We start from the raw sequence: 20,898 nt of genomic DNA on the forward strand, positions 1-20,898 counted from the left end.
GTGGTTACAGTGCCATTCTTTAATGTTGGAGATTGGGGTTCTGATCCTGGCTGGTTCTATTCCAATATACCTGTAGAAATCCTTGGGCAAAGGTTTTTTTTTTTTTAAAAAATCACTGAGTAGCAAAGATTTTCGGAAATCAGCAAAAAAAAAACCACCTGCTTTCTCCTAAAAACTTAAACAATACGACCGGTAGTAGAAAAAGGGGGAGAAAAATTAAAGCCGGTAGTTAAATTAAACACTTAAAATATTTTAATTGAAAAACAAAGTATTTTAATGTAGTTCCATTAAAATATAGATATATAGATAGCTATATAGATGGCTATAGAATAGAATTCTTTATAGGTCAAGTGTGGTTGGACACACAAATAATTTGTTTTTTGTGCATATACTCTGTACATAAAGAAAAATAAAATAGAAAGATTAATCAAGAATCATAAGATGATGATGATGATGATGATGATGATGATGATGATAATAATAATAATAATAATAATAATAATAATAATAATAATAATGTCTTGGTAGATAATTTGACAGTGTTGTTTGAATTGGTTGTTTAGGAGAGGGGAAAAGTGTCCTTATGTCTAGTTGTCCTGGTGTGCAGTGCCCTATAGATATACAAAATATATATAGATATACAAAAAGATTATTTCCGGATCATAGCTTAGCCTATTCAAAACGTAAAAAAAAAATAACCCACAAACATTTTTTTGGAAAAAAAGGTAAAACGGTGGATCGCATTAGATCTTTTTGCTGCAGCCCCACGGCCCAAGGCTTCCTGGACCAGCGCCCTGAAGCAGGAGCTCCGCCCCTCCGCTCCATTGGCTCGCTCGAGGAGGAAAAGCGCGATGTGTTGACGTCACGGTTTCGCGAGAGAGAGCAAGCGGCCAATGGGACGTACCCGCTCGCGGGTTCCCGATCGGGCGGCAGCATGTGCAGGAAGCGGAAAGGGGGCGGGGCCCCGCTGAGAGTCACGTGACGCGTCCCCGCCGATGTGGTCAGCGACTGGGAGCGGAGTCACGTGACCCGTTGCCTACGCGCAGTGGGGCCGGGTGCAGATGGCGGACGCCGAGGCTGACGCGGCCCTGCCGCCGGAGATGCAGCGGCTGGCCGCTGGCCTCCGCTCCCGGCTGTGGCAGTTGCAGGCGGAGTTGCGCGAGCAGGGGGCGGCGGAGGCGGCCTCTTCCAGCGCCTATTGCCGAGGGTTCTGTCAGGTAAGCGAGCGGGACACACACACACACACGACGGGACCTTCCCGGGGCGGGCCTTCTGGGGGGAGGGCGAGAACGAGAGAACCGGACCGGACCTGGGTAACCCTCGGCCCCGGGAACGGCGAGGGGCTGTGCGGCAGGCGAAAGTGGCAGCCCGCCGTTGCCTGGCGCTAGAAGGCGGGGCTGGAGAGATCGCCCGCCGACGCTTCCCTTGGCCGTTGCCGTCCGCAGGTTGGGGTGCGAATCCCCTTCCCCGCCCCCTCCTCTTGAGGGGGGGGCTCCCTTCGGGTCCTCCCACCCCCCGCTTTCCCAACGGCTCCAGGGCTGGCTTTCGGCGGGGTCCATCCCGGATCCGCCTCCTTTCCTCGCGGGGGCGGGAGCCACCCTAATTTCTGGAAGAAGGGGTACAATTATATTGGGTGAAATCCAGCTCTCCCCCCCCACTCCCTCTCTTCCCACTCACCCCAGTTTTGCACACACACACACCCACATCCTCGTCTCTCCAAGCCGACCGCAGCGGGAACTGAGTGGTAGCACCCGTGCGGGCAGGTTTGCGGAAACCGCCTGTTTGAACTGCCCGCATGTATTGCGCGCTTGGCCTCCCCCGGAAAAGCCCGGATCTGAGCCGGAGGATAGTAACCAGGCGAGGTGGTGTTATATAGGTCCCTCGATTCGGGTGCAGCGTCCCTGCTCTTGTATGGCTTGGATTAATTGGTTGATGGATGGATGGATGGATGCTTCATGGCTGTAGGAAGTTAAATAATTTAGGGTAGAAGAGGAGAGAAGCGGCTCAAGAGGTCCCAGTTCAACTGTCCTTGGTGTGGTTTGCCCACAGACGTTTCATTACCCAACTGGGTAACAACAAGAGGGCACTGACAGTTAACAATCTACCTGAATGGGGAATGAAATGTCTCAAGCAAAACAACCAAGCTCAGAGAGCAACCAGGACTTCAAGTGTGGTCTGTGGGTTTGGGCAGGAAGGATGGAAGAGTAGTAGGTTGGGTAACTTGGAGTACAGGTAATCCTCATCTTACAAGTGTTCAGTTAGCGACTGTTTGAAGTTGCAACGGCACTGAAAAATATGTGTTATCGTTTTTCGCACTTACAACCATTGGAACATCCCCATGATCAAACTTCACACACATGGCAAGGGATTCTTTTTTATGACAGTTGCAGTTTCCTTGGGGTCACATGATTGCTTTTTGTGACCTTACAAGCAAAGTTAATATGGAAGCCAGATTCACACAACCACTGTGTTACTTACCTTAACTGCATTGATATACTTAGCAACGGTGGCAGGGAAGGTCGTAAAATGGGGGGAAATCCACTCAACAAATGTCTCGCTTAGCAACAGAAATTTTGGGCTCAGTTGTGGTCATAAGTCGAGGAGTACTTGTATTATTAGTTGTTTCAGTTTTGCTTTTGAGGTCTGCGTCCTCACCTTGATGGCGAACTTCTTAGAGATCTTTTCCAATTCTTGAATTGAGTAGAAAGGGAAAATGTATCTTGAAGAATGCTTGAGTCCAGTCTCCATGTAAGGGGATCTGTGATTTATTTTCTTTCTGTGCTTGTCCTATTTTATGGAGCAAAATTTCTATTGACTTTGGGCTGCTTTAGGAGTTATCTGTAGTCTCTCCAGAACTGAAAAAAGTATGTTGGAATCCTGCTTTTGGGGGTTAGATGGATGCTTGTTGGTGGTAATTCCTGAACTGGGATATCTTCTTCAAGCATATTTAATGGATAGTTAGTTTGGGTTCTTTTAAATTTTGGGTGATTACTGTGCATTTAAAAAAATGAATGCTGTAGGTATATTAGAGAGCAGTTGGCTTCATATGTGTTTGTTGTAGATACTTTGTATTTTAATCAGGGCTTTTTATGATTTTAGTTGTGTTTTTATGCTTTGGAAACTTCGTTGACTAGCAGTTGTCACTTATAAGAACAAAACTAGTGTCAGTGGAATAATAATGGAATCTGGGTTCAAATATATGTTTGTCAATGTAAATTGTCAATTGTAAATTAAACTTTGTACGATATTTTTCTGGAGATTTAAATTTTTTAATAAGAAGAAAATGGGTTTGCATTCTTTTTCTTCATGCTAATTTTGGTAGTCCAGGTATGATCTATATGACTTACAGAAAAATAGTATGATACTGAAAATGTGAACAGTTTATGTATGCAAAAATATAAACAAATGTTACTTTGTTGCTGAATAATTTCAAAGTCAATGCCTACATAGCTTGGATTACTTGACCTGCTTCTTCTAGTTTGTAAACTTTTCAGATAACAGGATAACAAGCGAAGGGTGAGCCTAGAATGGATTGGAGGGGGAAAGAGGTTTTTATATTAATATGTGCGAGTTTTCAGTGAAAAGCTTCATTGGACTAGAGCAGGGGTGTCCAAACTTGGGAACTTTAAGACTTGTGGACTTCAACTCCCAGAATTCTGGGAGTTGAAGTCCACAAGTCTTAAAGTTCCCAAGTTTGGACACCCCTGGACTAGAGACTAACAGAGATGTGATGACACTGAAATTGCTGACCTTTTACAGAAGTTTACAAATAGTATCTATTATTCTGTAGTCTTATTCTGCAGTGTCAAGAAAGTCCACCTGCTTCCATTAACTTTTAGAATTGGGAGTCTGTTAAGGATTCCTAGTTGAGTTTAAAAATCTATCTGCTGTTTTTAATGAACAACATATAATAGAATAATTATTTTATGTAGATATTTATTGAACAACATATAGAATAACTATTTTACGTAGATATTAAAATGCAGTGGGAACATCTAGAATATAATAACCTATTTATAAGTAAGACCACGGTTTCTCTAAAATATTCCAATGGATCCTACAAGTGCAATCCCAAAATTTGGCTGCTTATTTGTAAAATTTATTTACAAATAATCCATGTCACACATGCAAATTCATTGGAGAAGTCAGTATTGCTAAGAATGGTGAATGGATCAAGAAGAAGGGGCAACAAAGAACATGCTGGTTTGATACCATCACAGTTGATAGAAAGGGAAACATCCAGTGATTGAGAGAAGCTGTGCTTGACAGGGTATCATGCACAGCACCTGTCTATAAAATTAGCAAGAGTCAGACACAATTGAATGGTTAAAGTATGAGTATAACCTTTCTTGTCATTGTACTTAAATACAACAAAGTTGATTACTGTATTTGTAAGATTATCTGCCAAAAGGAGAGAAACCTAAATTTCTGGATGCTTAGGAACAGGTAGTATATAGAAGTGAAATTAAAAGTTGTGAAATATAGCTCCCAATGGTTATGCTCACATCATATACCAAGGCAGATCAATTATAAACTAATTACTGCTTTTAAATGGCATTCTAAGTCTGATTTGTTTTAAAATTGGTCAACCTTTATGGCCAAACATGAACCCAATCCCTTCCATTAGATTCTGATTCAAAATATTGTCCAAATAGTTGACTCAGTTAAGTTAAGCACAATGTTTGATGTGATTATCACCTGAATTCTTCACATTTGCAATTCCGACAAGTACTTTGAATATTGTTAATGTCTATTTTATTAACAGATCACATTATTTATATACCTGCTTATTATTATTTATGTGGCTCTATGTAGTCCAAAGAGTTTAGTCTTAAAATGGATGTAGGGAAGGAAGGAAGTTAAAGATGAACAAGGGAAGAATTTATGACTGTTCCACTTACACTTACTTATGCTTATTTACTCTTTTGTAGGGGTTATTTATTCAAAAGGCTTTAGTACTTGGCCTATGATTCGTTCTAGCTGTATGGATCTTGTTTCGTATTTGCATGGATCCTACATGGATGCGATGTTTGTCCAGTCTCTTTCCTGAATCTCCTTTGTGTCCAGGAAAAGCCAGAACACAGTCAATAAATTGACAGTGTTTCTAGACTTGGAATTGATCACTAGAAGTTCACTAGAGCTATAATTTAAACCTAGGAGTTTGCTAAAGTGAAAGACACTGGTTTATCTTCCCAGTTCAGCAGGAGGAGGAGAGAAAAGGAAAGCTAGAAAATTCCTTTCTACATATGTATATACAGTTTGTGTGATGGGAGGCAATGTAATTTGCTTTACCAGACCTGTGAGACTCGGACATTATCATTGCCCAGGGAGGCTGGGCAAAGTGCACACTGCAAAGGTGAAGAACTTTAGAATAGAACTCTTCAAGTTTATATTTGATTCTGTATGTTGACAGAGGGGTTTAGTAAGTAATTTCTGGACAAATGTTGTAAAATGGACCTCTGTTTTCACTAGCTTCCTAAAAAAAAAATTCTCAATATTTGGGGAATACCTACAAAGCATCATAACATATTTACAAATAAATAAAATACCGTGTTTCCCCCAAAATAAGACAGGATCTTATTCTCCCCCCCCCCAAAAAAAAAATAAGTGCTTGGCCTTATTTTGGGGGCAGTCTTATTTTTGAGGTGTAGAAGGCGCCAAGTGTGGTCACCTCATAGCTGCTGCCGTGTTGCAATATTTTCCGGGAGGGCTTATTTTAGCCCATGCGCTCAAAAGCCCGATTGGGCTTATTATCCGGGGAGGTCTTATTTTCAGGGAAAGAGGGTAGATTTCTAGTTTAAAAGAATTTGATTGAGTTGGATTAATTTATTGAAGTGTTGGTATTGTGTCCATAATTCAGAAGACAAACTCCTTTGACTGTCTTTGGAATTCCCCTTGTGTGATAAGTGCGTTGTACAGCTACTTTTTAAAACATAATTTTAGAATTTTTGCCTCTAACACAATAGAGGAAAACCTATTAGATTTAGAGTTGAGAGTGTGGCAAGTGCCTCATACAGTCAGATTCTCTGTTCCCGTTTCTAATTAATCTCAACTCTCAAATGGCTTGGTGAAGTTCAAGCTATGCTGTCTTTTGTCGAGTATAACTGTTTCTCTGGATTCAACACAGTTTGGTATTTAAACCATGAGATTGAGTTTCTTCAGCCATTCTATTTCTCGCCTTTAAGCGCTTCAGCTATTTCTAGGTATTCTAGCTTTGACATTTGAGAAGTCATGGAAAAGTGCTTTGGTTTAAAAAGGCAGGAAAAGGGCAAACGTGAGCACCTCATTTTACCTAAGCTTCATTTAACTTATCCTTCCAGCTAATCAAGCAAAAAATTCAACTATTAAATTAAGTAGCAATAAGAAATTGCAGTAACTTCTACGATTCTATGATGCTCATTGTGGTGAAAGGCACTATATTATGTGCAGCTTCAGTTTTCCTAGATGGCTTGACATGCCTGGAAATTCCTGAATTTTCCCAACTCATTACATCGTAGTCTTTGGTCAACTCTTGGATCCAGCTACTTCAAATGAATTTCAGGTGTCTGTGCTTTTGGGGTTTTGACCACAGATCCTCACGCATTCTTAATAACATTGCAACTGTTTTTCACTTCTGGCTGTTTTACTATTTGCACTAGTCACTTGAGGAAAATGAAGTCCCAGATCCCTTTAGCTATGGCAAACTGGCATTTTAAAGAATTGTACGTATATTCCCAGTGCAGGGCACAACATATAAAGCATGCCATTTAAATTCTGTTTACAGAACATGCTTACAAAGAACAACTTAGCCAAGGTTTGATGGATTCATGTAGAGTGTACTGATGTATCTTGAAGAGTAATGTACGAATTAGCAGGAGAACATAAGTAGGACCCATTTGAGCACTCAAAGCAACGTAGAAAGGCTCATTAATGCTTTCCATCCATAAGGTAGCTGTTATCTGGTGTGCAATTCCAACACCACCTGTTTTTGCATTGAAGTATTCCTCCTTGTAGGCAGAACCGAGGCAATGATATAAGTCATGGGAGGTAGCAGAACTTGTATTCTTGTTTGGAAGATACTTCAAAACATTTTCTTATATGATACAATCTGAAATGGAAGTGGAAATCCAACCAACAAAACAAAGAGCATTGATACTTCCCCCTTCCTACCCAGGTGTGAAAACAGCTCACATGAAAAGATCAAGACTTAAACACTGGCATCTTCAGGTTTTATTAGGTTGTGGCAATTTCCAACATAATCATGATTTTGGTTGAAGTTTTAATAAAAGGACTAAAGTTGGGTTTTGAGCAAGCTGTAGAGGCCACTTTGCACATAATACTAAACGATAATTGATGAATTCACACATTGTACAATGCCAAAACCAAGCTGTTTAGTTTGGTGTGAGAACCAGCCCTAGATGTGATCATTTAAAACGGGGGTGTCAAACTGGCAGCCCATGGGCCAGATGCCTGGTGCGCAGGCTATGCCCATTCCAGCTCCATGAATGGGAAAAACATCACAAAACATCATGTGATGGCAACGTGATGCGGCAAGTTTGAAACACATGATTTAAAACATTTATATACAGTTGGTTAAATATACAGTATATCACAGAAGTGAGTACATTCCCCTCACATTTTGTAAATATTTAAATACATTTTTTCATGTGACAACACTGAAGAAACGACACTTGGCTGTAATGTAAAGTAGTGAGTATGCAGCTTGTATAACAATGTAAATTTGCTGTCCCCTCAATATAACACAACAGACAGCCATTAATGTCTAAACTGCTGGCAAGATATACTTAAATATTTAAAAAATGTAAAAAGCATCCATTTACTGGGAAGGATTTGGACTAAGGTTTCTATATATATTCTGTAATTCTTTCACTATTGTTCTAGCCTAGTGACACTGTTGGAATGAGATATGGATTATTGTTTTTAAGCAAGGAAAAAAAAACTTCAAGAAATTTGATCCTGGATTTCTCATATGACATTTAGATTACAAATTCGAGTTCACGCATCTCACTGATGTGTACTGTGGTTTGTTTGTTTTTGGCTTGTTGTGATTTGTGAAATCTAGCCATGACAGCTGTAGGTAAGAGAAACCATTGTTTTGTACGGTTTGTGAAATTGACCAGTACGTTGGGAAAAAAACGTTGTTTATTTTGGGTCAGCGGATGTGACTGTACTTGTGAAATACATATATTTTGAGCAAGCTAAAACAATTTCTGAAAATGCAGTTGTAACGTTATAGTTACGTTACATCACATTACCATGACTCAGAAAGCAGATCCTGTGATTCCAGTAGGCTACAAACAAAGATTTTTCTAATTCATAAGCTGCTTCTGCTTCCACAGAGCTCTTTCAAGAGCTACATTTTCAAAAAATAAACACCACTTTTGTTTTAGCACCTTTTTTTTTTCTTTTTGGCTTTTAAAACAACTCAAAATGTCTAATTCCCTCAGTGTGTTACTATAGAACCCAGTATTGCTTGGCAGGCAGAGTTTTCAAATTTCCAGCTGATAAACCAAAATTCTTTTCTGATCTGTTTTTGTTTTTAGACCTTGCTACAATATGCTGGCAATCAGGGTACTTCGGAGCAAGTTTTGCCTTTTTTGGAAGTCTATCGAGTTGCCATTCAGAGTTTTGCCAGTGCCCGACCTTACTTGACTACAGAATGTGAAGACGTTCTTCTGGTACTTGGCAGGCTAGTATTGTACGTTTGGTTCCAGGCATTCTGTTTTAATTGAAATTTTGCTGTGTGGTAAAATCTTCTCTTCTTATATGTTACCTGTGGCCTATTTTATTTCTAGACACTCTGGCACCCTCCAACTGTTCAGGCCCCAATGGGGTGTCTGTTGTAGGAATTGCAGTCCAAAACATCTGAAAGGCACCAAATTACATATCCTACATTGAATTTAAAAGAAACACTTTGAATGGTGTCCATGGGATCCTAAGAATCATAGGAGGAAGAATTGTGGAAAGTCATAATCAGGAGGGTTTTTTTAAAAAAACAACAACCCTACATTGATGCTAATATATAAGAATAGTTACCAAGAATCTTGATTTTTATTTTCTCATGAAAAAAAGGTTTGTGTCTGTGTATCAATAGCAGTTATGTTATTATGCTGAAACCTCAAATTAATGGAGCCCAGCATTGTGGACAAGTGGATGTTTCATGCAACACGCCAGATTTCCACAGTGATTTACATTGTGCTATAATGCCATCGCACAAATGATGTTGTTACACAAATGTAGCAGGTTGTGAAGTGTCATCCTTTAGTACTGAATATGCATTTGTGAATAAAGAAGATGCCTTCCCACAACCAGTCTAATAGACAAATTGTGGGGAGGCATGTTCTTTATACACAGATTACTAAAAACGAAGGTTCAGATTATATTTTTGCTGCTAAGTAAAAAGTCCTTGAATCCTTAGCTTGCTTGTATATCTTTTTGGCTTGGTTTGACCAAAAAGCAAAGTACAAAATGATTCAACAACAGTTGCGACTTCCTGTCTTTCTAACAACCTGATTATTTCAGGAGCTGTTTTGAACAACTGCTGTCTGTGCCTGAAAGTGAAGAGCTATCTGAACCATTTTTAAGATTGTGTCAGTCCATACAGGCAAGTATTGACTGTTTTATCTGCAAGGAACATTGTTTTAACATCTGTCATTTATAATCAGAGAGTCCCATGTCTGTGCGTGATTATTTGAATAATATCAAGGCCTGGTTGGCATATTTGGGTGAAACCACAGCTTGTTCAATCCTCATTAATTGGGTAGGTAAGGTCTGTATAATCCCCGAAGCTATAAACTGTGGTTTAGAAAGTAAACTGTCTGGACACATCACCTGCTAAACCAACACCAAGCTGACCACATTATGTTAAGCAAAGCATGTGAATCCAGCCTAAGCATAGAATCTTTGTGTTTATTAATTCAGAGATGAAATCCAAGGGCACATTTTTGTGCTGTAGTATTAATTTGCTCCTATCCTGCAGTATCCTCTGCCTTTGGTTGAGTTGATAAAAGAAATAGAAGGATGGGTAGACAGGGATTTGAAGAGAGCAATGTGCAACCTCCCGAAAAATACAGAGCGGCAGTGTAAAAAAATGCATGTAATGTGTTTGCACATTTGGCCTTTTAAAATTCAAATTGAGATGACACAAACAGCAGCGAATCCAAGTTAAACATAACAATTTAAAGGGCTTTTCTCCCCTTGTAGGTCTCCCATGATGCTTTACTTGAGTTTGGAGATAATAGCCTTGAAATTCTAGCTGATATCTCAAAAGAAGGTGTATGGAAGAATCCAGTTCTTTTAAAGATCCTTTCACAGCAGTCAGTGGAAGCAGAAGAAAGTAAGTTATTCAGCTGCGCTTTGGAGCATTCATGTGACTTTGCTGCCTCTCCAGTGTAAACCCAATCTGTCTTTTCACAATGGATTTTATTTTGCTCCTGAGAAGCCGAGCAAGAAGATGGGTGCTGAAAAACTGCTATGTGTAATAAGCACAGTGGTTCTCGACCTTTTCTTCATCACAGACCCCTTTTGTGGCCATGGACCTCCAAGAGTTAACTCGAGATTTAAATCACAACACTTCTTCAAGCCTTCGCAGATCCCCTTTGATGACATTGTGGGCCCCTCCAAGGGCCTGCGGACCACAGAGGGAGAACTACTGTCCTAACAAACTTGAATTAATAATTGAGCTGTCGTTTTAAGTCTCTCAACTTATACTTAGTTCACCATTTTTATTTAGATTGGCACCTTCTTCTATTGTAGTAAAAGAATCCCCCTTTTAAAAAAAAGTTATGTTGGTGATCTTTTCACCTTTCCAAAGTATTTTTATAACAGTCTGCAAAAATCTCAAATATTAGTGCTCGAGCAACTACAATAATCAGATCGTGTTTCTGTTTATGGTTATTGCAAATTAGCCGCCCGCCTTTATTTATTTACTTTTCAAATCTATTGTTAAAATAAGTTATACTGAAAACAGATAAGCCACATTGTCTTGCATTTCATTTACTTGCGGTGGCAGAGATGGAGGGAACTCCTGTAAGGTCCTTGCCTTAGACCGGATATCGGTAACTCACAGATCCAGAGCCACATGTGGCTCTTTGACCCCTCTCCTGCGGCTCCCTGCCGACCTGGTCCTGCAATTGAGAGAGAGAGAAGGGAGAGAGAGAGAGGGAGAGGAGAGAGAAACGAGAGAGAGGAGGAGGGAGAGAATGAGAGAGGGGGAAAAGAGAGGGAAACAAATGAGAGAGAGAAGGGGGAGAGAAAGGAAGAAAGATAAAAAAAGAAAGGAAGAAAGAAGAGAGGGTGGGGAAAAAGAGAGAAAAACAGAAATAAGAGAGAGAGAGAGAGATCTGTTTCCCACAGAAATCACTGGAGCCACAAAACCTGGGTAGGCGTGGTGGTCATGTGACTGGGTGGGAGTGACATTGAGTTGGCCCCGCCCACCCAGGTTTTGTGGGCCCCGGTGTTTTGTTTTCTGTGGGAAAAGGGTCCAAATGGCTTTTTGAGTGTTTAAGGTTGCAGACCCCTGCCTTAGACAGTGACTAAATGCCATGGGGTAGTTTCTTTTGCAACTTGCCAGAAAAAAATCACTTGCAGAGATGATCCACCATTCTGCCTCAATGTAGGGCTAGTCTAGATATGGGAATTTCGACTTTTCAGGAAAGAACAGAGGAATGGGGAAGTCATCTGAAACGCACCCAGGGAGACTATTGTGGCCCCTGTGCAATAATCATACCTTTGTTCATTGCAAAGCCATGGGCCTTGGGTGGCATTATGGTCTATTCTGTTGGCTCAAATATTGCTCAAATCACAAGATGTATGAGCAAGCTTGTAGAAAAGACTTGGTGGATCATACAGTCTTGCTTCAGAGCCACCAATATTTGAGATGTATTTGTCTAGTTGCAGCAAAATAAGGGCATGCTGCGAATCATTTTCCTAGTGAATTTCGTAATAAACTGAAAGTAATGTGCGAGACATTCAGGAATTATTAGAGAGCAGTCACTGTCAAGATCTTTCCCTTGAACTTGTAAGCCTTCGTAATAAACTAGTAATTAATAACATTTTATCGCCTTTTTTCTAGTGAGTCAATTGATTAAACGTGAAGGGATGGCATTTCTGCAAATGAGAATAAAACATTTGATGAAGACAAATCGCCTTCCTCAAGCCGCTTCCTTGTCCAAATTGTGTAAAGAGTCTACAGAAATTCCAGATGTCTCTCCTTTTCTGCAGTCCTATATCACATGCTTGTGCTCCATGCTTCCAAATGAAGAGTCCATCAAAGAGGTAAATGGCCAAACAATATCGCTTGTTACTCTTAAGACAGATATTAATTTTAGTATCTGAACTAACGTGATCAAATTTGGAAAGGGTGGGAGGGTTGGCTCCGATCTCAGCAGGGGCTCTTTCTTCTCTGCAGAAGGGAGTGGGGGTGTAAGACACTCCTAACACCTCACTGGATGTGTGTTCTGTTAAGAGCCTGTTGTGCCTTAAAACAACTTCTACTGTACTGCCTTAAAATGGCTTCTACTGTACAGCGCTGTGGTTTCACTGTACTCCACAAGGAGGCTCACTCTGGTAAGGGAGAAAATCCAACATTAGAAATTGCGGCAACATTCATGGAAGGAGGGTTGGGATAAATAAATACCTGGGCAGCATCAAGTTATCAGCTAATCAGAAATAAAATAAAATGCCTCTTCTTGTTTGGCATCAGAAGCTTCAACTTTTGCAATGTCGTTTAAGCGAATGCACGTAGGAATCCACATTAAATTATTCTTATTGTGATTATCCATCATGGACTAAACAGGTTACCATATGATCTCTCAGTATTAAAACAGAATGCAGAGGTTCTCCTGGGTGTGTTTGTGTTATTTTGTTTAGCAAGAAAGGTTTTTTTCTTAAACTACTTATCATGTAATTTCCCCCCACTCTTGTTTCAAAAAGATTTCAAAAGTGGACTGCAAAGAGGTCCTAGATATGATATGCAATTTGGAAGCTGAAGGCCAAGACAGCACTGCTTTTATTCTCTGTACAACGTATTTCACTCAGCAGCTTCAAACAGCAAGCGTATACTGCTCTTGGTAAGTGGCCTGTCCAAGGATTGGCTTTCAGAATTTCCCATCCTGACCAAAACAGCTTCTAAAAGTTTCTAATTCAACAGCTGACAAAAATACACAATGGTGCATCCTGGTCTGTTGATGAGAAGCATTAAAATTAAAAAAGAAATCAAGTATTTAAAAACGTTAAAGTCTACTATATTTGCTGCTATATTTCAATAAGTAATAATGTGTTGGTAACAAAAGCCATATCTTACACACATAGTAAAATTAGCTGTATGCAACAGGTGTGCGGGTCCCTTTCTTGCAACGTACTCCACCAAATCATTAAAATTCAAGAACAATTTTCCAGGTTGTTTTAAGTATAAATAAGAAGTGGATGAAGTGTGTTCAATCCTTGATAGCTGTATCAATTCAGGTTTTTACTTAAACACAAAGGAGACTATGTTTTGGGGTCCTTAAGTGACATCTTTATGTGCACTCTTAATCCTTGGATATTCAGTTTATTCTAAAATAATCTGTGGGTCCCATTAAAAGAAGGTGAAATTGACTCAGTGATAAAATGGACTTAAATGTTCCCCTAGATCAGTGGATCTCAACCTTCCTAATGCCACGACCCTTTAATACAGTTCCTCATGTTGTGGTGACCCCCAACCATAAAATTATTTTATGTTTTCCGTATTTTTTTGAAAATACATGTTTTCCGATGGTCTTAGGCGACCCCTGTGAAAGGGGCGTTCGAACCCCAAAGGGGGTCCCGACCCACAGGTTGAGAACTACTGCCCTAGATCCTATTTTCCAGGTTTGGCACTACATAAATGCGTTGGGTTATATTTTCTCATCATGTTTTGGCTGGGGTTGATTGGCAATTGTGGAAGTTGTGTGAATTATCTTACATTCCCTCTAATTCCTTGGTTCCCCCCCCCCCCCAACTTCTGCAGGGAACTAACTCTGTTTTGGAGCAAATTACAAAGAAGGATCGACCCATCCTTAGATTCCTTTCTGGAGCGATGTCGGCAATTTGGCATCCTTGCTAGAACATTGCAACACTTGTTCTTCCTTATAAGAGTCATACAAGCTGAAGTACGTATCCATTTGCAGTTTACTAACATCTGCTGTTTGATTTTGTGGAGGGTGAATACGTATCACATAATGAGGATTGTAGATAGAAATTATTAGAAAAATACACGTTAGAGGTGCATTCTTGCCTTGACTTCAGAAAGCAGAGTGATTGATTGTACTTTAGTATGGATAGATTCCATAAACTGAAGATTCCACTGACAGTTTGTCACAACTCATATAAGATTACATATTTTTTTCTCCACTTCAAATTATAGCCTGCTGCCTTCTGGCTTGCCCATCTTTCATTTCTATTCTCATTCAATCTGTGACTCTAAAAGTTTTCTTTACTCTTGCTAGCTGAGGGTTCCCTCTGTTCGGGCTGCTTTTCAGAGAATTCTTGCAGGGTGGAATTTCCTATCTTTCAAGGCCTCTTTATCCTAGTCTGCAAACTACATGGTGGAGCACAATAAATTTAAAACCCAGTTCCTTCAGTCTTCTGCTCTGTTTTATGTTGCTCTTCTGCTGATTTTTCACAGTGTTTCTGTTTGAAAAGATAAGAGAAATAATTCAACAGTGTAAGAAGCCTGGAGCTGAAACAGGAAGTGATAAGGAGTTGCACAGAAATTGAGAGACTCTTCTTGTTTTGCATCAGAAGAGAATCTAGAAAGAGATGTCTGGCCACTAACATCTCTGGCCAATTCCAAACTCACAGCTGAGTCCTCTACAAATTTAAGTGCCCACTCCCTAAGTATACTTAATCCCTAAGAAAGCTAAAATCCATATATAATAATAATACACTATTAAATAACCAATAATTAATAATTATTAAATAATTAATAATTATTAAATAATTAATAATTATTAAATAATTAATAATTATTAAATAATTAATTAATAAGTGATTTGACCTGCAGCTTTTCAAACCCCTCTCCATTCAGTTTGGGAGAACGTTCTTGTTTGTTTCAAAGGCAGAATAAATTTAGAGCATCCCATTTTTCCTCTTAGAGTTGTTTGATTTACATTTCACTCGTGACCACCTCTCATTCCGCAGCAGGTTTATTTATTTCTTTACTGTTGGATATTGAACGTTGCAGTTTGAAAAAAAATATATAAAGAGATTCGCCTTCTCCAACCGGTTATCCTCCAAAAGTATTCAGAGAAAATCCAGAGGAAAAACAAGTCATTGATTTGTCTGTGTTTTTTTTTTATTTCATTTTCCCAGGCAGAAGAAGCTGGCCTTGCTGTGTCCATCTTGCTGTGTGTAAGAGCTCTGCAGCTCCGGTCCAACGAAAATGACAATATGAAGAGCTCTGTTTGCAAAACAATTGCATGTTTGCTGCCGGAGGATCTTGAGGTCAGAAGGGCATGTCAGCTCACTGAATACTTACTGGAGCCAAGTGAAGCAGGATACAGTCTCCTAGAAGAACTGCATGTACAACCAGATCAGAAATTTGACGAAGAAAATGCACCAGTTCCAAATTCACTCCGCTGTGAGCTTCTGTTAGCTCTGAAGGCATACTGGCCCTTCGATCCAGAATTTTGGGACTGGAAAACCTTAAAGCGGCATTGCCTCAAATTGTTGGGGAAAGAAGTTTCCGAGTCGGAGGACGACCTGAGTGGCAATGAGATGTTGTCAGTCAACGAAACCGAGCTATTAGATAGCCTCCCCAGCGACTGTGAAGAAAGTAGGGAAGAGAATAATTTTGAGAGTCCTTATTTAAATCGGCCCAAAGAGAGAGTAAGAGTCAAGAAGCCGATTGGCTCCTCAGAGAGATACCAGAGATGGCTTCAGTACAAGTTCTTTTGCGTCATTTGCAAACGGGAGTGTATCGAAGCTCGAATCCTCCACCATTCTAAGATGCACATGGAAGATGGCATTTTTACATGCCCGGTATGTACCAAAAAGTTTAAGAGGAAGGACATCTTTGTGACCCACGTGATGGAGCATGTGAAAATGCCGCCCAGTAGAAAATGCCGGGCAGAGAAGAAATTGCTGCTGAAGAAACGGCGGCTGGCGGCCCAGAGCAACCTCTCCAGAATCACCCTCGACGGAAACCGCCCTCTCAAAATCATCCGTTGTGAAAAACCCAGAAGTGACCCACAGGACTACGTAACGTTTAGCAAGCTAGAAAACTGTCACCTGCAAGACCGAGACCTGTACCCCTGCCCGGGCACGGATTGCTCCAGGGTGTTCAAGCAGTTCAAGTACTTAAGTGTTCACCTAAAAGCTGAGCACCAAAACAATGACGAGAACGCAATGCACTACTTGGACATGAAAAACCGGCGTGAGAAGTGCGCCTACTGCCGGCGGCATTTCATGTCTGCCTTCCACCTGCAGGAGCACGAACAAGTCCACATCGGCCCTCTGCCTTACATGTGTGTCTCCGTGGGCTGTTACGCTCGGTTTGGCTCGGTGAACGAGCTGCTCCATCACAAGCAGCAGCATGACGACCTACGTTACAAGTGCGAGCTGAACGGCTGCAACATCGTTTTCAGCGACCTGGGGCAGCTGTACCATCACGAAGCCCAGCATTTCCGCGACGCCTCTTATACCTGTAGTTTCCACGGTTGTAAGAAGTTCTACTATTCTAAAACCGAATTAACAAATCATCTCTCCGTGCATAAGTCAAACGGCGAAATGAAGGAGGCATCCGTAAAGCAGGAAGGTAACGTTTCTCAGGACGGGCTCTCCTGCCATTTGGATTCGGAGGCGTTAGAAAACAAAGAACCTCCTGAGCAGCAGGAAAATCTTAGTTTGCCTTCTGGATCGACTGAGAGAGAAGGAACGCTGGACGTGAAGCAAGAACCACTTTCTGACGGAGAAGAGGGTGGCCAAAATAACGGCAGCTTGGAAAGTCACGCTTCATCCCTGGCCAATGAGAATCAGGTGACCTCGGTGACTGACACCGTGGATCGGGGCCAGGCCTTTTCAGGGGCTGCGCTACCTCAGGAGAGAGCCTGCCTTCCCTCCAACCTGAAGGAGCGCTACTCTAACGTGGCTGTCTACTTTGATGGGAAAAAGTTCACCTGTGGTTTTGAAGGCTGCGGATCAACATACAAAAATTCAAAGGGGATGCAGAAACATCTGCGAAGGGCCCATCCCTACCATTTCAAACCAAGAAGGAAAGATAAAGATGTCAGTCAGCTGGAGAGCCCTGCGGGAGAGAATAGCTCGGACTCTCAGGACGTTGCAGATTTTAGTGATGTCTGTAAAAGCAGAAGCTATTTTAAGGAAGAACTGTGCCCTTCTTCCCCGGAAAGCTCGTTCTATGTACATTCAAAAATGTCAAGTACCGAAGACAGCATGTTTGAACTTCTCCTGGGCTTGAAGCACTTAAGTTTAAAGAATTCCAGCGGTCACACTTCTCCTAGATTCTTGCAGTCCTATTCCTCCAAGTGCCCCAACTCTGAAGATGAATCTACCTCGGACCATTTCACCGAAGAACAGAGAGGCAAGCTCCCGACTCAATACCTGACCCAGTTGGCTGCCAAGCCATTTTTCTGCGAGCGTCAAGGCTGCACATGTGAATTTGTGACCAGAGAGGCACTGCTGACCCATTACGTTAGAAAACATAATTATTCGAAAGAGATGGTGCTTCAGCTGAACATGTTCCAACATCGCTACTCACCTTTCAAATGTCATATTTGCCAAAGATCCTTCACAAGAAAAACACATCTTAGGGTTCATTACAGGAACAAGCATAAGCTTGGCAGCATGTCGGTTACCCAGAAACTGTTTGCAGATGAAAGCTTTGAGGATCTGAATGAATGCGGCGAGGATAGGCTGAACAGCACAGAAGATTCCATGTCTGCTTTCTACACCAGCACAGATGGAGAACTCGACAGCAAAACGAAGCTGACTGTGGATCAACACTGCCATTCCAAGGAGGACTTCAGTTCCGACACCGACTTGGACTCGAGCGAAGAGGCAGAAAGCTGCATCCCTGGAAAGCAAGCTAAATTATCATCGCTGGACAGCCACCGAAAAGAACTGGAAGCCAACGAAGGGAGGGGAAGTAAAAGAACCGTTGCCAAAGGGAATTTGTGCTACATTTTGCATAAGTACCACAAGCCGTTCCACTGCATCCACCGGAACTGCAATTCTGCATTCACCAATCAGAAAGGGCTGATCCGCCACTACAGGACTGTGCATCGCTATAACAAAGAGCAGCTCTGCCTTGAAAAAGACAAAGAGAGAACCAAGAGGGAACTTGCCAAATGTAAAAAACTGTTTGTTTGCAAACACAAGGCCTGCAGCAAGCGCTTCCTGTGTTCTAAATCTCTGGCGAAGCATTGCGTTGACTCGCACGCCTTCGATCACGAAGATGATTCCAAAGTGCTTTCGGAAACCGTGAAGTTTCCTTGCCATCACCCTCACTGTCCGGCTGCATTTTATTCTTTCCACAAGCTAAAGCACCACCTGATGGAAGAGCACGAAAAGGAGGAAGACCTGAACAAAGGCATTGAGATCCATTGTGACCTGAACGGCTGTAACAGAGTGTTCACAACTTACAGCAGCTACTCCCAGCATGTGTATTTTCGGCACAGCGATTACGACGGTGTCTTGCGAGGAGCCAAAGAAGAGGAGCAAAGGTGCTTGAAGTATCGGTGCCTCAGGCAAGATGGAAGTGAGAAGAAGAGGCAGAACAGCGAAAAAGGTGAAAGGGGCGGCAGCCGAAATAAAGGAAAGCAATTATATGCCTTCAGAACAAGGGTGGAAGCCCTGCAGATGTGCAGAGACAATTGCAACCAAACGCAGTACCCTTGCATGGTTCGGGGATGTCCCTCGGTGGTCAAACTGGAAAGCAGCATCGTGAGGCACTATAAGCGCACCCATCAGATGGCGGGGGCTTATATCGAGCAGCAGTACGATGAGCTTGTCCTGTGTGTTGACTGTGGCACAGCACTGAATGACCTCTGCATGGAAGCAAATTCGGATCCGGAGGGCGACTCCGACTTTACACCAGACGTCACAGGGCACCCTGCAAACGAGCACAAAAGGGAGAGGCATCTTCCGAACTCCAATTGCGACCAGAAGGGCAGCCAACTGGATCGGTATTCCGAAGGGGAGGAATCCCAGGATGTCCTTGTGTATTCAGGCACTTTAAAACATATCCATCCTCATCTCAAAACCAGGTGTTCGGAAGATTGTGATCGAGTGGGGTCATCCCAACAGTCTGAGGCCGGGAATATCCTGAGAAATCATGGACAAGAGAACGCCTCTTACTGTGCGAAATCGAACCTTCCGTTGTCTAGAGAAAAGGATGCCGGTGACTGGCAGTCCTCCTCGCAGGAGGAGACGAAAAAGCTTCCGTTTGCTGTTCCAAAAGAGAAAGTCCAGAAGCCCTTTGATCTAAAGTCTTTCAAGCCCATGGGCTTTGAATCTTCGTTTTTGAAGTTCATTCAGGAAAGCCAGGAGCGAGAAGAGGAGGAGGAAGATGACGAGGACGATGACCTTGAGAACGAGTGGCAGCCAGTTGGACCCTATGGGATGGGTGGTGGGATAGAGAAGGCTAAAGACTCCAAACGGGACATGTCGCAGGGCAGGGGCTTATATACGAATGTCCCCCCTGCAGCCATGTCCAAGAAAAATAGTGGCACCAAAGCTCATGGGCAGCTGAGAGGAATGCAGCCCCTCCTATCCGCGGACTCTCCTTCCCTCCCTTCTCTGGAGAACCTGAGGGCCATTTTGGGCAAGGCGTTAACAGGCTGTGGGGACCACGCCTTAAAACAACTTCATTACTTGCGGCCAGTTGTGGTTCTCGAAAGATCTAAATTTTCCCCCTCCCTCATAGACTTTTTTCCAACAAAAAAAACAGATCACCTTTGTGTGGGAAGTTCATAAATAGTTGTGTTTATTTAAAAAAAAAAAAAGGAAGGAAGGAAGAAGAATGAAAGAAGAGACTTGGGGGAAATGCTAAATCTGATTCCGTGCACATGTTGTTGAGGTTAGATTAGACTGTTCAGTTCCATGAATGTATGACATCTGTCTACAGTATTGGCTAATATAGCTCCCCGACTAAATTAAGAGAGAGAGAGAGAGAGAGAGAGAACTGATATTTTGGTGCTAATTAACAGAATATCATATAGGGGAGGGCCTTCCTCTTGCAGATTCAATGTGCATGATTGTATATGGAACAAGTACTTGGGGGTACCAAGGTGGGGTGGGAGTGGGAGGGGAGATGGTGATCTTACTTGACTTGAATGTGCACCTCAGGGTGCTTTGTGTAACATATTGTACACTACAGCATCTTATATTTTTTGAGTTATGAGTTTCAATAAAAGGAATTTTTTCACCCATTTGGGTTGACTCGCAACCACCTGTTGGCAGCCGAAGAACTTTTGAATCGAATGTAGTGAGAAGGAATTCTGGAGGTTGTGTTTTAGATCTTAATACTGATTGGAGGAAATTCGGTCAAGGTGAGATAATCTATTGCAGACAAAAAAAAACCACGCTGGGGAAACTAGTGAAATTAAATGTAAATGGAAGTTTTTATAAGATATGTCAAGAAGGAACTGAGCAGCTCAGTAAAGATATTGAACGTTACCATGACAAAACTGGAAGCCAACTCCCATCATTATGGAGTCTTGTCTGTAAGAAAACCTAAATATAAGCATAAACCAAGAAAGATTTTTCCTGGGAGTAAAATTACATTTCAGCTGGAAAAATGAAACTGATTTAAGAAGTTTCATTGGCAGTATATATTCTGAGCATTCGTTCTCTCCCTTTCACTTTTTAAAACATTAAGGATTTTTTTCCCAATCCTTTTCAGGGGTCAAAAATCTAGAA

General features: G+C 41.7%; 1 protein-coding gene across 1 annotated transcript; it reads left to right on the forward strand.

Moving 5' to 3' along the window:
* The first annotated feature begins 994 nt into the window (after window positions 1–994).
* Window positions 995–20,404, forward strand: RLF (RLF zinc finger). The gene is made up of 8 exons (XM_081961858.1): window positions 995–1,217; window positions 8,544–8,698; window positions 9,523–9,604; window positions 10,204–10,336; window positions 12,074–12,276; window positions 12,934–13,070; window positions 13,988–14,129; window positions 15,331–20,404. Exons 1-8 carry the CDS (start codon window positions 1,062–1,064, stop codon window positions 19,951–19,953), a joined length of 5,631 nt encoding a protein of 1,876 aa, XP_081817984.1. The 5' UTR covers window positions 995–1,061; the 3' UTR covers window positions 19,954–20,404.
* Window positions 20,405–20,898: the final 494 nt, after the last annotated feature.

The sequence above is a fragment of the Natrix helvetica genome (genome assembly GCF_964273705.1).
Source record: "Natrix helvetica genome assembly, chromosome: 9".
In the NCBI taxonomy this organism is placed as follows: Eukaryota; Metazoa; Chordata; class Lepidosauria; order Squamata; family Natricidae; genus Natrix; species Natrix helvetica.

Excerpts from the sequence above, each read along its gene's own strand:
- RLF (XM_081961858.1), top strand. The coding sequence starts at position 1,062 with ATGGCGGACGCCGAGGCTGACGCGGCCCTGCCGCCGGAGATGCAGCGG. Across the intron at positions 9,605-10,203 it reads GATTGTGTCAGTCCATACAG|GTCTCCCATGATGCTTTACT; the intron begins GCAAGTATTGAC and ends CTCCCCTTGTAG. Across the intron at positions 12,277-12,933 it reads ATGAAGAGTCCATCAAAGAG|ATTTCAAAAGTGGACTGCAA; the intron begins GTAAATGGCCAA and ends TGTTTCAAAAAG.